The sequence below is a fragment of the Perca flavescens genome, chromosome 19 (assembly GCF_004354835.1).
Source record: "Perca flavescens isolate YP-PL-M2 chromosome 19, PFLA_1.0, whole genome shotgun sequence".
Classification (NCBI taxonomy): Eukaryota; Metazoa; Chordata; class Actinopteri; order Perciformes; family Percidae; genus Perca; species Perca flavescens.
The window spans coordinates 23,310,752-23,328,966 of record NC_041349.1 but is presented as its reverse complement, the minus strand read 5'-3'; the positions used below and the strand labels follow the sequence as shown (position 1 = coordinate 23,328,966).

At 42.2% G+C, this 18,215-nt stretch overlaps 2 protein-coding genes across 3 annotated transcripts in view; one reads left to right on the top strand and one right to left on the bottom strand.

Moving 5' to 3' along the window:
- pcxb (pyruvate carboxylase b) overlaps nt 1–18,215 on the top strand; it is a 327,945-nt gene that overhangs the window by 208,109 nt on the left and 101,621 nt on the right. The gene's annotated exons all lie outside the window — the stretch shown is intronic.
- The window catches only part of LOC114546089 (leucine-rich repeat and fibronectin type-III domain-containing protein 2), a 34,851-nt gene that overhangs the window by 13,761 nt on the left and 2,875 nt on the right, over nt 1–18,215 (bottom strand). The window contains exons 3-7 of the mRNA XM_028564754.1: nt 7,737–8,348; nt 6,474–6,636; nt 4,113–4,283; nt 1,684–1,845; nt 158–889 (exon numbers count right to left, since the gene is read on the bottom strand). Of these exons, the coding sequence (XP_028420555.1) occupies nt 158–889; nt 1,684–1,845; nt 4,113–4,283; nt 6,474–6,636; nt 7,737–8,348 (1,840 nt within the window). The remainder of the gene's footprint in view (nt 1–157; nt 890–1,683; nt 1,846–4,112; nt 4,284–6,473; nt 6,637–7,736; nt 8,349–18,215) is intronic.

Below are 18,215 nucleotides of genomic sequence, written 5' to 3'. Positions count from 1 at the left end.
ATTCCACCTTTTTTGAAGGAGGAAATAAAATACCTGGGTTTGCAAAAGATACCTACTGGCAAGCATCGAAGCTACTGTAAAAGTACCATTTCATTACATTGGCTCCCATTGTTTGCATAGTGAGTAATGTGTAGTACACAGCAAAAGTTGAACTCACCTGTAGATGAGGGTCTCGTCGGCGGTGCAGTTGTACTGTATCTGATACATCCAGACAACGTAAGCAGCAGACATGCGCCCCATATCCCACCGGACCTGAGCTGAGGTTGAAGTAACCCCTTGTACTCCAACCATCCTTTCTTCCTCCTCGTCCCCTACGTCGTCCTCCATGCTCCCTCCGTCGGCCCTTTCCCCTTCAGAGGCCCTGTTACTGTCGCCCTCATGGTCCTCGCCACCTCTCCTCCCATCCTCCACCTCCCCTCCACGTCCTGCGCCGTTGTTAATCCCTCCGTTTTTCCCTGTGCTGATATCCGAGGAGCCCGGATCGACCCGTAAAATCCCATTTGTCACATTCCTGTTGTTTTTGGTGTTCACGTTGTTATGCCCTGTGTTTCCGCCTGCTCCGCCCCGGTGAGGCAGGGGGATTATTTTCAGGTCCACGGTGGCAGTTGCTTCGCCCGCTGCGTTTATTGCGATGCATGTGTATGCCCCGTCATCCCGGACAACGGTTACCAACATATCCAAGGTCCCGTTGCTGAAGGAGCTGGTCCGGGATGAATTGGCAATGATGCGGTCATCTGGTGAAACCCAGTGGACTACTGGCTCTGGGTCGCCAATGGAACGGCATTTTAGCGTGGCTCGCTGGCCCTCCAGCACCCACAGCTTGTGAGTGTGACGGGTGATGAGAGGTGGTTCACACGTGAACTCCTCCTCAGGAATTGACCAGAAATATCTGAGCGACAAAGAGGGATGAGGAGAGAGAGAGAGAGAGAGAGAGAGAGAGAGAGAGAGAGAGAGAGAGAGAGAGAGAGAGAGAGAGAGAGAGAGAGTTTTGGTAAAGGAATATGTCTTCTTTTATCCCTCAGAGGTGGGTTTAGCAGATTAATGTAGTACATTAACCTAAAGATCTATGTGCTCTTGTCTATCAATTTAAGGGTAAAGTTCAGTAAAACACAACAGTCGGAACAATTTCCCATGCTACTCTGCAGAAAACTAGACTAAGCAAAGAGTAATTAATGGTGACAGCGATGACCGATAACAACAGATGCTCAATCCTTTGTTTTCACTCCATACTGTTGACTACAGGGTTAGACTGGAAGATTCTAGCAGAGAGATGCAGAGAGGAGAACGCGTGAGGTAACAGAATAATGACTTGCAGCAATAACCCGTCATGGTTTCAAAATGTAGTCCTTAAGGCCTACCTGTCCTGTGAGTTTTTGCTCCAGTTCTATTCTTGCACACATGACAATCCAATTAAGATATCATTAAATGTGAGGCCTTTAATTAGATGAGGGCTAAAACAGGACCAGGGCAAAAGCTTGTAGGACAGATTGGCCTTGAGACAAGGCTGGGAAACACTGATGTAAGATATTCAGTTAGGCTCAACACACACCTGTAGCTATTCTTTTGCTTCCCCTGACATTGAGGAATGCTTCACTGAGTAGAAGGATTAAGATAAACAGCTGGTTCTAAAGGAAGGTTAAAATGATCCATTGACCAACTGATGTTGCTGATGATGAACGTTACCTTCCAGCCAGGTGTGGAGGTGTGGCACACGTCTCCATGTCGTCCCCACGAATAAGCCGGCGTAACCAAAGCAGTTCACAATTGCAGTGCAGAGGATTCCCACCGAAATTTAAGCTTATGACAGCATTGTAGGGGGTGGGGCTTATTGCACCTGTCTGTGACCTGAAGATGAGAAAAGAAAGGGACATCACTTTACTTGCACATATTTGTAAGGCTTAATGGAGTTTAAGTTCATTTAAATGCTATATTCTTGATCAGTTTGACTTGTAGTCAATGTTGGACTAACTATAAATGTGTTGTACCCCCTTCTTTACAATTGTAAATGTAAGAATGTTAATCAGTGAGCGTGAGTTTAATAGGTATCATTTTCCCCTCACTTCGTAAAATAGCAACTTCCTTCCTTGTGTCACTCAAGGTTTTTTTTATTGCTATGAAATTGTTGAGCATTTAAAGGGTGAGTTTAAGGAACAAAACTCATTTTGCCACAAAGTGAGGTCTTTGCATCAGCAGGTTAACAAGAGCTTGCTGCTCAAAATGAGAAAAACAAGTCATTTTGAAAATGGTCCACAGCAGGTGGATCAAACCTACCCAGGAGCAAAACTTAGAAGTAGTGCAGTTATAAGCATCTGGCATCTGGCCTGTGCAACTTACAATTAGAATACATTTGCAAATAACAAGGATGAAAACAGGACTCTGTTTAGCTTACTTCCTAAGTTTCTGGAAGGTGGTTCTAAAGACTGGGGCGGTAATACACTACCACCGTAATAGTTTAATAGCTTTAATGTCTGTATAATTTTCTTAGCGAAGGAACATTGTTGGTAAATAAAGCAACACAGTATGGATGAAGCAGTGGGATATAAGTGTATGCATATATAGGTATTTAGGTATATACATGGAGGAGAAAAGGGAACTATAAAGAGTGCCAGTGGACGGCTGCTGTCCATGGCTACATTCAGAGATCTAAAGCACTGATGGGTACATTTACATGGAAGTGTTTTGTAAAGCTCTCCAAAAAACCATCAGCATGAACTGTAATTAAAAAAACAAGATTGAGATAGAATGAGTAAGTTATCTAAACTGAAGAATGGCAGAAGTAGGAAGCTGTTCTCAAGAGCAATCAGGTTTAAATTTGAATGCATAAAGCTGTGTGCAAAACCAGTTGAAAGTAAAGGTGATGGAAGTATGAAGTGATAATTTGACCTTAAATTGTTACTTTTTTTTAGAAACAGGCCAGATTTAAAAAAAAAATATATATTATAAGTGATTATAATACCTTGTTAATGGTGATAAATACTTAAAGCAACTACAAACATATAAACTCAAATAATTTGTGCTCAAATAATCATCTCTTTCATAGCTCACTAAAAACTCTTGAACACTTGAGCCAAATTAATTCAGGTTACTTGATAAACCACTTATTAATCATTAACTAATTATTATAAGTATTAGTTGCAACTTCATAATAGCATCTAAATAGTTTGTCAATTGTTTTAAAAACCATCTATAAAGTATATATTTAATTTTAAAAACTAATGATTTTATATTACACTGAACTAATGATAAAATAACATACATTATAACATTACTAATAATTAGTATAGTATAATAAAATAAATCATTATTCCACTGTTTGTTAACAGTAAAAAAAAACTTCATTTTAATTAACTTTCAATTTACCATTTATTACATTTATTATGGTTATTACAGTTATTACAAGTGTTCCTCACCTCTGTTGGTCTTGGCTTTGAACATTCAACATATTCACTCGACAATTAGTAACTAAGACCGTACAACCCCCAAGCAATTTGCTTTAAAACTCATCTGTGCTGAGCGCAAGTTGCCTGAGGTCGTGTCACAGCTGGATCTGGTTATTTCGGAGTTAGCTTGAGCTTATTTCGCACCTCTACAATGAGTATGATTTTCTTTTATTTACCTCGCTCATTACTCTCCATGAATCCATTTCCAAAGTTGAAAATGTATGACTAGCCAGTAAGTGGGCACTGGAGACCTTGAGGGCCTTATTAATTCACCTTGCGGCAACTTGCCCCTGTGGCTTTCTTTGACACACACAGCGTGGAACAAGCCACTGCCTTATTTTCATGTAACGAAACACAAAAGGGAAATACAATGAGAACACAGGGTATGGTTTCCTCACATGTTCCAGCCTGTAGACTTTTAAGGCTGACAGGATTTATATTGGGATGTACATATAGTGCGTATGGATGATTAGAAGGCAAAATATATAGTGAAGGGATGGACTTCGAATTTTACAGAATGTCTGCACACCAACATTGTCTCCCTGTGTTTTTAGTGCCAAAGCACTTCTGTTAAAAACCCCTGGTGGCTCCGAAGTGTCGTCTGCCACTGAATATTTCCACTAAACCACATCTTAGAGAAACATAAAAGAAGAAGCTAAAGAGCTACAGTACCTTGCAAATAGGGCATCAGGAGGCATGGTCCGGAGCCTGTTGGATGTCATATCCAGCCTTGCAAGCTTGTACAGCTCTCCAAAGACACCTTCCGCTATGTGGTCTATCAGGTTATGGTCCAAGTTGAGAGTGTGCAGACTGGCCATCTTCTGAATGGACTCCCATGGCACCCTGTAGCAACAAAATAGAGAAATATTTAGAGAATAATGTGAGAATCTTTAAATTAATAGACTTTGTGCCATGATTGGTGATTTATTCTTGTTTAAGAGTGGATCAATTAGCAAATATTTCTTTGAAGTAGTGGTAGCTGTGAAGAGAGGTTCACCATTGATGGTTAGTGTCCCTTGTGGGTCACATTGACTCTATTAGATAATCAACCGGATTAAAAAATGAGTGCCGCTATTAGATCAGTCAAAGCTTACGCTCTGTGTTCCAAGCACATTTCTAAGTTACTCTGCGGAAAATGGGAAGAAGCAAAGACTGATTACTGACAGACTTCAACAACAGATGCTTATTTTCCTTCTCAATCCTTCTCTTTTCTGGGTTTCACCAGTCCCATCTGTGACCCATTGCTGTAGTAATTTAGTAATCTGTTTGTGCAGGCATTCACTTAAGAACTGTGTTGGTCAAAATAGAGAGTCAAAACCGACGACTGAGAACAAGCAAAATAGAATACACGAAGTAATGCATTTATGTTTGGAGTCAGGGTCATACACTGTTGATATCATCTTGTGTCCTGTCCTTGTTGACTTCAATACAGTGTGTCTCTCTGTCTTAGAGTACACTGTACATTTGCTTTGTGTTATCTGACCTACACTGTAGCATTCTCAGGGCTGAGCACATAGAGAACCTGCTCTCTCTCAATATGCCACATTTGGGGAGAATATACTGCTTAGTGTAATTTAAGTTTAATCCCTTCAAGGAGAGATGGAAAGTTGCAAAATTATTGTAGGCTACAACAAAGCACTTTGTAACCTTGTTCAAAAAGTACTATAAACTTTAAGTTCATTATAGTTTATTATAAAAGCAGATGGTCACTCTCTTGTCTATGAAGCGCAATGTCTCTGGACAATAGGCATATGAGGAGAAAGAAGTACTAGGCTTAATGATTTATAAATCATGTTCGTGGTGTAGACTACAGAGAGAGAGACAGACAAATGAAGGATAGTGTTGCACAAGCATGCCTCTTTGATATGGTCTAAATTATTGGCCACAAACGCTTTCATTTTGTTTATTAAACTCATCTTACAGGCCTTGATTCATAACAGGAGTCCGATGTCGGTAGTGCAGAAGCCAACCAATAATTTGGTCATAACTTCTTTTTTATTTATTTATTTAATTAATAAAGATGGGAAATTCACCTGTCATGGCTGCATTGCTGAACATCGGTGTCCCAGAAGGTTAACCACATGAGCTCAGTTCAGGTTCCAGAGTTTCTCTGTAAAACTCTGCTAAAAGCAGTATTTGAACAAATCTAAGCTGCAGGAGACACCAAGCGCCCATAAGTTTCCTTCACAATTAAATTACACAGGTCATGTTCTCATATGACATCTGTTTCCATTTTTGAGCATTTTTAACCTTCATAAGAAAACATCTGGGATGCAGGCTCACTTTGAATTTCAGTCTGTAAAGACCCATCCCCAGTAAGCCGCATCAAAAGGCAAACAGCAGTTGCTAATGTACGTATCATTAAAACTCTTAACATTTTTGGTATGGCTTGGTGTAGGTTGGAGAGAGGCCAGAGAGCTCCTGTCGAGGAGACAAATGAAACCTCTTAATCAGAACTGACAGCCAAAAGCTGCTGAATTCATCAATGCAGTGGGACACTATGAAGAGCAGAATAGGCGGTTGATAGAGAATATCATCATTGTTCTGACTTATTATTTCGTCCAGAGGGATACATAGTGATGCTGGTCCCCATTGTCATAGATAGACATGAGTGGAATACTACAAAGTGTGCTAAAGGAAGAACTGGATACAATAGATATAGCAATACACACTCACACTGAGTGAAGTGAGCTCAGGCATGTGCTCATCACATCTTAAAGAAAATCGAAGTCAAAGAAAATTAGGACCTCATCAAAATTGATTCACTTTCAATTTCCTGAGCTTCTAGTACTCTCCTCCCAGCCTCAGCAGTTTGAGCTGGTTCTCCTTCATTGTGTTTGCTGACTCTTGCGTGATCGCACAAGGCGTTTCCACTGTGACTTGAAATTTGGGGAGTTGAGCTGTGCGTCTGCAAGCATGCGCCTGAGACCTAGGCCTGAGTGGAGTATTACAGTTTCTACTTAACAAAGCAGAACAGTACATTCTCTGAAGGCACGATGCATGTGGGTGATTACAACAGAAGCAAAAGCTTACCTCCTGAGGTTATTGTAGGACATGTCGAGGTCTTCCAGTGTGAGCAAGAAGTCGTCAAAGGCCTCGACGGAGACTTTGACCAGCTGGTTGTTGTTGACAATCAGGTGTTGCAGATTGACCAAACCTGCGAGGTCTCTGGGCCCAAGTGTTGTCAAGCGATTGCCTGGAGACACAAATATGAATAATACCACACAGAGGTTTTAATTCAGTGTTTCCGTGAGCTTGAGTCATCTGAATATTTTACCAAATCGTCGTATCCAAGTAGTTTTAAGTCAGCAGGATATTGTAGTTACAGTATCTCACAAAAGTGAGTACACCCCTCACATTTTAGTAAATATTTCATTATATCTTTTAATGGGACAACACTGAAGAAATGACACTTTGCTACAATGTAAAGTATTAAGTGTACAGCTTGTATAACAGTGTAAATGTGCTGTCCCCTCAAAATAACTCAACATGCATTAATGTCTAAACCGCTGGCAACAAAAGTGAGTACACCCCTATGTTAAATTCCCATAGAGGCAGGCAGATTTTTATTTTTAAAGGCCAGTTATTTCATGGATCCAAGATACTATGCATCCTGATAAAGTTCCCTTGGCCTTTGGAATTAAAATAGCCCCACATCATCAGATGCCCTTCACCATACCTAGAGATTGGCATGGGGTACTTTGCATAAAATCATCTCTCAATGCAAATCAAACTAGCTATTAGGCTAACTGACATAAAACCACACCAGTCTCTAGGTATGGTGAAGGGCATGTGATGATGTGGGGCTGTTTTAATTCCAAAGACCAAGGGAATTTTATGAGGATGCATAGTATCCTGGATATTATTCATCCTGATAAAGATATGATAGAGAGATGATTTTATGGAAAGTACCCCATGCCAATCTCTAGGTATGGTGAAGGGCATGTGATGATGTGAGGCTATTTTAATTCCAAAGGCCAAGGGAACTTTATCAGGATGCATAATATCTGGCCTTTAAAAATAAAAATCTGCCTGCCTCTATGGGAATTTAACATAGGGGTGTACTGACTTTTGTTGCCAGCGGTTTAGACATTAATGGCTGTGTGTTGAGTTATTTTGAGGGGACAGCACATTTACACTGTTATACAAGCCATACACTTAATACTTTGTAGCAAAGTGTCATTTCTTCAGTGTTGTCCCATTAAAAGATATAATGAAATATTTACTAAAATGTGAGGGCTGTACTCACTTTTGTGAGATACTGTATCTTAGAATAGGACTACTCTTTTGGCTCACCATCCAGATGCAGCGAGCGCAAACTCTCCAGGTCACCAAATGTCATTGGTCGGATCAGGTGAATGGTATTCCTCGACAGAGTCAAATCAACCAATCCGGTCATGTTGACAAAGTCAATCCCGCCCACTTCCGTGATGAAGTTGTCAGCCAGTCGCAGCTCCACGGTGCGGCGGTCAACGTGCGGGGGGACAAACAGGAGGCCCTTGTCGGCGCAGAGCGTGCTGAGCGACTCCGAAAGGTTTCGACACACGCAGTGGAAGGGACAGGCCGAGACCACGCCCCACGTCTCCCCTGCTCCAATCAGAGAAGGCAGCAGGCAGCATGTGACCAGAGCCAGCCAGTGAAACGCCGGGAAAGGGGCAGAGTCGAGACGGGTTTTCTTCGTGGCCCTGGGGCATGCGCAGTGGACGAGATGGGATGAGGAGGGCAAAGATGAGACGAAGAGAGGGGGGAGAAGAGAAAGAGAGAGGATGGATGGAGGGAAGAGGGAAGGGAAGGTGGAACCTTCTGCCCTTTGTTTGGGGTGGCGGTGTGTGTCGGGCAGGTGCTTTTTTCTGCGGGGATTGAGGGGTGGGGGGACAGGCATGGTAGAATGCCTGGCGATCCACAGACCTGGAGGGAGAATGGGGATGAAAAAAAGAGAAAAATGGGTTTTAGGTTTGTTCCCTTTTTTAAGAGATTGTTTTATAAGAGATGTCTGAAGTGTGTCTTTGTGTCTGATTTCCTGTCTTCCACCTACTCTGACTAGACAGAGCTGGAACGAGAGCCAGTTCTACACACATGCATAGTTGTGTGGGTTAAGGCCTCCTCTTAAATGAGTACCACTCTGCACTAATGCCCACTTGGTGCTTCACAGCATTAAAAAATAAAAAAATAAAAACATATTGAAAAATTGAGACAGCCCTGCAACAAATACTCTCTTGTTGTACCTCTTACGTAAACACTTGCAAGTACACACCTCTTCACCACTACAGCTTATTGCCTAGCAACAACATCCCAATAGACTGAACACAGCCAGTCCCCATAGTAACAAGTTACCTAGAAACCTGTAAGAGCAGATTAGACAAGTGTTATATCATCGGACCCTTTCTTAAGACTGTGGGTCAGAGAATCAAATTGGATTACCGGGCTATCGGGAAGCACCAAGCCCAATGTAGGTCTCATACATGGGTCCCATTGTAATCTTAGACGCGCAGCAAATATCCCAGAAAACATGTGCTTTGTGCGCAGACATCTCTAAATACAGCTATGCAATGGTAAGGTATAGAGATGAGTCACTGCCACTGATTGGCATGCATAATAGTCGTCATAGCAACTGTAACCTAGATACAGAGAGTGACAGGGAGTGTTGATGACAGTCAGCCACGGTAACTTGGGAGAGGAGACTGAGAATGAGCTGGTTTGTCAGAGACGGACTGACTAGCATCGTTGGAGAGCCAGTATGTGTAGAGGTGTATTTTTATGTGGCGCAAATCTGGAAACTTGTGCAGTGGAGTAGAGCCTTGAGCCTGGTGATTATATAGTGATATATAATGTATGCAACCTAATACTTTGAGTAACGGCAAGACATAACCATATATCATGCTGACTTTACAGGTTGACTTATATTGCTGGCTCAATATTTTCCATTAGGTGCTAGCTTTGCTCTTTCTGCGTGAAAGTATTTTGCACTCTCCTCCCTACTACATGGTTTGCTTTGGTCCCCTTCCAAAATGTGAGTCAGACTACAGCTTCAGTCAAGATTAAGAAACCTAATGCTTGAAATGAGGATACATTTTTATCTCATCCTCCTAAATGTTTTCACTTTCAAAGCGAACGAGAAGGAAGGAAATGAGCTGTATCTGTCTCAGATGATGGGAACGCATTACTTATGGATTACTTTAGGCTCCAATGAATGATATCATCCCTTCCTGCAGGATCTTTGGGCAGAACATTAAACTGATGGGCTATTGGTTTAAGGAGAAAAATGCAGTTTGATTTGATAACAGGCAGAACGACAAGTCTCTGCCCAGTCATAATGTAGGACCTTTAACAGGCTACAGTGACTTACTGTAAGTGTTAGAAAAAACTGCTTTTGTTGTCAATTTTTGCTACTTCACTCCTAATGCTCGAGTGGCACTTGGTCGCTCTAGGGAGCTGTAATGACTAACTAGGAACTTGGTACCCTTTTTAAACCAAACTTTAAAATATAACTCCTAATTCAAAATAGTACCACAGATAGTTATTTCCTTATGTCTGGTGTGATCAGTTTCAAAACATGGCTTGCAGCCAGAGAGAGTAGGGGTGTGCAGGCAGGGAGGGCACAAAGTCACGATTGCCTACAGTGACAGCCAGTCCCCAGGGCAGTCAACGTTGGAAGTCGACTGCTCCTGAACTCCCGTGGAGGCACGCATACTAAAATCTGAAAAATCGCCCTGGAAAAAGTGAGATGGCGCTCTGCGGCGGTCCAGAAAAGCCCTTACGTCAGGTGGTGTTGTAGAACGAGCGGGGCGCTTCAGTCAAGGCTCGACCAGCTTACCCCCACGCTTTGCTAATGCTCGCTCCTCAGACAGCTTACGTTACACCGCGGCTCGCTGAATGTCAATACACTCACGCACTCTGTTGCACAGCCTGTCTCTCCACTCACTTCATTTGACCTTTATCATTCCTTCAACCCCCATTTTTTATCTTTTCCCCCTCTTTTACTCTGTCTCTGCCCTTTCATTCTCGTAATAACTTCCGCTCCTGCTCAGTCTTTTTCTTTTGCTCTCTCGTTAATTTTCACCTCCTCTCCTTGTGAAAGCCTTCACATGCTTTTCCTTTGTGTCATGCGCACACCTTAACCCTCCCCCCTACCTCTCCTCTTCTTCCTCTTACTCTATTACTTGGGATTGTTCTATCTTTCTTTGGCATCCATCCCCTACCATTTGTCTCTCACTGCAGTGCTCCTCCTTGTGTTTTCTATCCGTTTCTATCCTGGGTCTCCATCCTTGCTCACCTTCCATCTTATAACCCTTTCCGCCCCTGGCTGCTCTGTAAATTTGCCCATTTTCTTTCTTTCTGTCTTATTCCCTCTCTTTCTTTCCCTCTGTCTTGTCTGCCCTTGAGGCAACCTGAGCACGACAATGTTATCAGTCACCACTCTACCCCACCACCTTCTCTGCTGCTTTTCCCCCCTTCTCCACCTCCTCCGCCTGTCTTTTTGTCTTGTCTCTATTGCTTGCTGACTCTGCTGCCCTCCATGTCTCCTTGCCTCTTCAGCTTCTACTTTCAGTCACAAATTATGCACACACACACGCACCCACCCCTCCCTCAGATCCTGCGTGCCACACAAGATTTTGTCCTACCCTCTGCTGTGCTAGGCCTGTCTCAGAGACACGCTCCCTACTTCTTTTCCACTTCTTCCCTTCCTCTTCATCTCTTATTCTTCCTCTATTAGAGAGCAGATCTCATTTGCAACTAGAGAAGTGCAGTATTGGAGCTTTCTGACAGACACACACACACACACACACACACACACACACACACACACACACACACACACACACACACACACACACACATACACACACAGGTCAGGTGTAACGGATCTGTCCGCCTAGGGATCGATCTGACCCAGAGAGATGGATAGCACCCTGTCCCATTCATTTTCACTCCTCCTCTTGCTCTTTCTTTCTCTCCCAACCTCATCATCCATGGCTATAGTGTTCCTTGTCTTTCCCATTTTAAAGGTCGTAATCATACGTGTAATTGATTTGTACAGGTATAAAGACTATTTGTTAGGGGGGTCACTTTGTATACTGAGGCTTGGTCTCTTTACGTTCACTCGTTTGGACACAGTGTGTGCTTGCTCAGCTATTGCAGTAGTTTCCAATAAAATAAAGTGAAAAAAAGCTTTTTTTCATGCAAATATATTCAAAAGAATTCCACACCAATATCTACAGCAGTATGTACCACAACATCAAATATATCTTTTCCAATATGACAACATTTCTACCTCAGCCGAGCCAAACTATCTTGCAATGTTTGTCTTTGTTTTGAATTTATGGCATCTTCACTCATCAGGCATCAGGTTTGTAAATTGTAAAAATGCACATTTTCATAATATAGAAGAGGATAAGTTCCCAGAGTCCAAGGTGATGTCTTCAGTTTGCTTTTTTATTTTTATATATATATATATATATATATATATATATATATATATATATATATATATATATATATTCAGTTTGCCATCATATAAAACAGAATACATTTGCAAATCCTCAAACTTTAGTCAGTTAATCAAGTATCTGGTTGATATACTAGATAGTGGATACTACATATCAGATTACCTATCATGTGACACATTGCTGCTTTCAATTTTCTCAGACATTAATGGAACTGCACTACTGGTCAAAAACAGTCTTTGCACATAGTATGTATGTACACTGGTGTAGAGTATGGTATATAGCTTTTTAATTCAGATTGTACCTTGCAAACTGTTTTCTTTCCCTTATCTTTCCCTGCATCTTTTGTCTGTTTCCTGTGCGGCTGCAACACTTGACCTTTCCCTCTGGGGACCAAAAAAGTCTTATCTTACACATTGTACTGATTCAGCATACAAGTGCAGTACAGTATGTGTGAGTTGACCATCAGCTAGTATCAACACCTAATGTGTATGGTTTGCTGAAGGTGTGTGTGTGTGTTCCTGTGTGTGATTTAATGTGACATTTTCCTGCACTTAGGAAGCATTAAGTTCTCTCGCCCTTAAGAGTTTGCTGCTGAATTTGCAATAAGAAGGCAGATGTGAGCGTGTACACACACAGCCGTATAGCAATAAGACCAAAAACCCTTTGGTATCAAGCCTGCCTGATACCTTTTTGGAAAGAAAAGGATAAAGAAAGTCAGGCAATGGAAGATAGATGATAGAGAGACAATACACAGATGAGGAGAGCACAGAATGACGACATGAAAAGAGATCAGACAAAGAGCAGAGGAAACTTGCACATAAAAGTACATGTGCATTTGGCTAGGTGTATGCGTTTGCTCCTAGGCATGTGTACTGTACAAGTGTCCGTAGCCGCTTAGTTTTTTTTTTTTCCTTTTGTCTTTTCTTTTGTTGCCTCTATTTTGGGAAACCTATGCTACGCTACCTTGTGTGAACCCTCAACCCTCCAGAGAGCAAGAAAACAGGCGGGTGGAGAGCCCAGAAAGGCTGCATGAAGTGAGAGTGAGAACATGAGCTAAAAGCGTCGGTGGAAGGAACCACTCAGTGTGTAGCCCCTGTGTTGGAGCAAGACTCAACCTAACCTCACCCTAACTTCCAAAAGTTTGTGTTCAAACACCCACCACAGCCCCAGGAGCGTGCTTCTTTTCGTGAACCAAACCCAGCTAAATATGACACTGCTAAAAATGCTAATGAATTTCTATTAACAGTGTTTTTTCGGTGAACTGAGCGCAAACCCACGCAATTAAGAGAAGCTTCAGGCCTGACTTAAAAGCTCTGTGTCTGTTTGGAAGTATCTTTATTTTCACAAGACCTATTGCACTTAAAGGCTTAATTCACTTTTTGGTCTCAGTCTTTAATTCTCTGTGGACTATTATAAATGCCAGGGCCTTAAATGCCAACCAGAACTGAAGTGTATTCTCTTTAAAATAAAAGGACTGCAGTCTCCTCACAGCAGGGCCACAGTTCTTCCGAAATACTCCACTCAACTAATTCCTTCCAAACCTCTGTGTTGTTTTTTTGAGAGAGAAAAATAAACTGTGTGTGTGTGTGTTTCATCCTCTCTGGTACGCGCAAATGCCATTAGCCTGTAATCGACTTAGGAAATGTTGCAGTGTTTATAAACAAGAGGATTTGTATTAGCTCTCAAAAGTCACTTATCACAAGCACAGTAATCCACAGATCTGATTGGGAGTGTGGATAGGTACACCACAAGGCTTCAGTCAAAATTGCTGCCAGCTAGTCACCACAGCATCGTGTGACGTGGTTAATGTTTGAGTAGTCTATATCCACGATGTTTCACTTCCGGGATTGCTCCGTTGCCGATGGAAATTCTGCCAGATTTCACTTATTTATGCCAGATATCCGTTACCTTGGGCTTTCTTTTGTTGGAATTTTAAACTCCGCTGGATTTATGAGGACTACAGTTAACTGCTCCTCGGATCTCTGCAGGGTAAATCCAGACAGCTAGCTAGACTATCTGTCCAATCTGACTTTTCTGTTGCACAACTAAAATAACTTTTGAACGTACACGTTCCACCAAAACAAGTTCCTTCTCGAGTCTATTTTGCAGCGGCACCGTGGCTCGGCTCTGTGCTTAGCACCACCCAAGACGATTGTGATTGGTTTAAAGAAATGCCAATAAACCAGAGCACGTTTTTCTCCCAATCCGGAATGCTGTGTGGACTAGCCAGACCCTCCTCCGCAGCACTGTGGAGGAGGGTCTCGCCATGCAAGACTAATGTTTGACTACTGGGTGTGGAAAGTCAGAGGTGGGAATGAATGAAATGTTGAGCTTGACAATGTTATTTGACTACCAGTACATTTTGCTGACGTGAGCTCTGCTGCTTTGTCCGATCTGAAAAAATACACACCAGCTCTACTGACACAAATGCAGGGATCGAATATAGAGTTGAATTCTTTCAATCACGCGAAGGCTTCCAAGCATGCACTCTTACTCATAATCCAGGCCCTTGATATTAGGTGAGCGCTTGCATACAGAAACAACCGCGAGCATACCAAAACAGTCTTCCCACACAATCATAACTATAGGGAGGCCAACACATACACACTCTCTCTCTCTCTAAGCAAGAAACAAAAGAACGCCCACATAGCCTCTTCGTGCGGCAGTCGTGTGTACTGTAAGCCCACTCATCAGTCCTCTGTCGTATCCTGTCCTCTTTAGCCACCCAGAGTATAGAAAGCACGGAGAGAGGGGTACACCAGATATGGAAACGGACAGAGGGACGCAGAAAGTGGCTAACTGCATGAAATGCAGTGACAGGGAGAGACAAAATGAGAAGAAAATGGGTGAAGAGTGCACAAGATGGTGGAGGGGGTGTCTGTGTGTGGAAGAGGAGGGGTAGTGTAAAATTGTAGAGAAATGAAACCCAGTGCGAAGAGCTGAGAGTGAGTGCAACAGAAGGAAGATGGAAAGAGAGGGATGAAGAGTCGCTGTGTATGAATGTGTGCCGTTAAGCGGATGGGCAGAGAAATATGTAAAGGCGATAAACTGGTGAAGGCCGCCATCCATCACTGTCGGAGAGAGGGATGAGGGAGGGGAGAGTGGATTTGATTAGGGAAAGGGAGAGCTGTGTTAAAAGTGAGTTAGCAAGGCATCACCCATCATGGTGGTGGGAGATGCAGGAAGACAGCAGTGAGAGGGAGGCGATGGCTGAAGAATGGAAGTGACAAGCTGATGAGGTAAAGGATGAGAGGAGGAGGAAAGGAGGGCACAGGTCAGGAGTGACAGTTACCTTGTAAAGCAATGGCTGGGGATATTTAACACAATGTTGAAACTTTACTGCCACAATTTGGCCATCATAATGGTCTAAAAATGTTTTTAACATTAAACTCTTATCAGAGGTCAGAAATGAAGAGTTCTGAGTGTCATAATGAGAAGCTGTGCCATAGATGTTCCTCCGTGGCCCTCGTGGAGATGTATGAAGATCAGTAGCTTTTAGACCCAGGCAGCATGTAATCCTAGTCTTTTGGTCGAGTGTGTGCTTCTCAGAAAATCTGCAAATGTCATTAAGTGCGTGATGTGGTGTTCTTTTCCCATCTGTACACGTACAGACATGGGGTACTGATGAAAAAAGCTGACAGAACCCCTGAGGTAAATGGGAGGAGTGAAAGAAGAGAAATGGGAAATTGGAGAAAAGAACTGAAGTGTATTGTCTTTAAAATAAAACACTGCAGTCTCCTCGCAGCATGGCTCCCAAAATAATACAGTTCTTCTGAAATACTCCACTCAACTAATTCCTTCCAAACCTCTGTGTTGTTTTTTGAGAGAGAAAAACAGTCTGTTTGTGTGTGTGTGTGTGTGTGTGTGTGTGTGTGTGTGTGAGCATGCGTGTGTACGCAGTGTCTCAGCATGTGTATACCCATCTGTATGCACCGTCCTCTCTGACTAAATCCTGTTGGAATCCATCCTATTTGGAAGCTTTTGATAATTGTTTCTATTCCTGGAACATTGCACAGTCAGATTTTTTAAAATGTTTTTGTTTTTTACACCTTTGGAAAAATTCCACCCCTGCATCAGTTTAGGAATTAAATGCTTATATAAAAGACCTTGTTTTGGTCTCGCTGATGCACATTTCACAGCTCTCGTACAGCGGCTGTAAAAATTCCAGTTTTGGTGATTTTCTTCACTCTGAAAATCAAACGTTTGCTCCTTACGTCCAGAATATTGACTTTTGGAGACATGAGCGTTTATTTTGAAGCTGAGTGAAATTGTTGCAGAGCGGTTTTGGCTACAGCACCTTATCTTAAGTAAGAAGTACTTAAAAGTATCTATAATCTTTTAACATGGCAACACTTCAGAGGCCGTAAGCCACTCTGAGTTTTGAGTAAATGCATAATAATAATAATAACAATATTGGTGGAGGCTTTAAAGTTCAGCTTTTTAAAGGCTGCCACACTTCACATCTAGTCTTTATGAACTTGGAAAGCTTTGTTGAAAATCGATTTTTCAAAAGTCCAGAAAGTTGAGAAACCAACGTTACCTTTTGAAGTGTGGCCTGTTTAAGAGTGCCAGACCTCCTCTCTCTGGTGTGTAGAAATGCAAGATTGCAAGAAGTATTCAGAAAAACCAGGAGGCAGAGTTAACACACTGCTCTGATTTACTACAGGCTGTGAATTGGTGAACCGTGAAGACTTGTGCAATGGTGGACAAGAAAATCTCAAGCAGTGGACCATAGCATTAAGCAGGCCTTGCTCTCGTCTGCCTTATGAGTGCTGCCAAATGTTGTGCTTGATGCCACAGCTCACATCTTTGCCCCCATAGTTGGTGGTTTTGTACCCCCTGATACCCCACCACTTGTTTCAAATTATGTGGAGACTTGGAGGGCACTGATGCAATAGAGCAGAGTAACGTAGAAGTGCTGTTGAGTAGTTAATCGATTTTCTTGCAAAAAATATCTGTACCAATGGTGACCAAGTGAGCAGTTGCATGCTCTGTTTAATTTATCTTGCTGTTGCATTGTCATGAGTTGATATGGGATATTTAACTGGTCGCTAAATAGTTATTATCATCATTATGAAGCTAAAATATGATTTAAAAAAAAAAAAGACTTGAAACCCCATCTAACTGCTAAGAAAATAAACTAGGCTTTTGCATCTCCGAATCATGTTCCGCCATCTCAACTCAGAAACTTTTCTCAGCAATGTCTACAACAGTGTTGTGTTATATCTGTGGCAGCCAATCTCCCACTCCTTGCTGAGGTTTTGTAATTTAGTTTCCTCCCTTTGGAAAGCCTGCATGACTGCGTAGCTTGGGGATCAAATTTTCTGGGAGGTAAATTGAATTGGCAAACAGCGGAGGTGACAATGATTTTCTTTGGCACTTCACTGGCTCGGATCGTGCCAGGGAGCGGTCTTCACATGATCTGCTATGAATCTCTCATTTGAATTTGTAAGTATCCACTCTCTAGTCTTTACCTGCTTTAAGATGAGCATTTGTCCATATTTATTGAAGTATACTGGTGCAGGCTGGTGGGCATCAAGGTTATTTACCTTGTAATGCCAGTGTCACTCCTACTGCAAAGTTGTATCTCAGCATTATCTGTTTTGAAAGTCCTTCTGTAAACTGTAGCAGTAGTTTCATCTTACACATCTATAACTGTCTTACAGATGGATACAGTTGAGCAGCCAAAATGACAGGAACAGCTAAGCAAATGAGGGACATAAAGTGCTGAAAAAGCTCTGGCAGCACTGTTACACTGCCTTTTTACTTGGAGGGGAGTCATTTTTCATTGGTGGTCATATTGGTGCCAGAGAGGCGGCTCAATACTGCTCTGTTTTGATGCTCCCTTACTCCAGATGGCAATAGACCAGTTGAATCTGATTAAATTGCACACTAACATGGTTTAAGATGGGGGCTGATAAAACCTATAATTAATAGCTGACAGTCTTTGTGTTTGCCACATGCTCATCTTTTGATGCCGATTCCATATTGGTGCTGAATGCGATGTGGAATTTGGATTGGATTCCTCTATATAGACGCAAGCGTTTCTTTTTAAAGCAACTATAATCTGTGTTTTTACAACAATGTATCAAATGAAAATGCTTGTAGTTATCGCCTGAATCTGTAGCTCCCCTTGGCTTTTTAGTGCTTTTATAGCGAGTTTCAGCTCGTTGTTTTGCACCATTTTCAGCCGCAGCAGGCTGCTGTAAAGCTCCGCGCCAATCAGCACTCAATTGCTCTTAATATTTTATGGGGCGTTTTCTTCGGTGGGGTGCAAATGTTCCACCAAAACACGTTGCTTCCCAAGACCATTTTACAAAGACGCCAT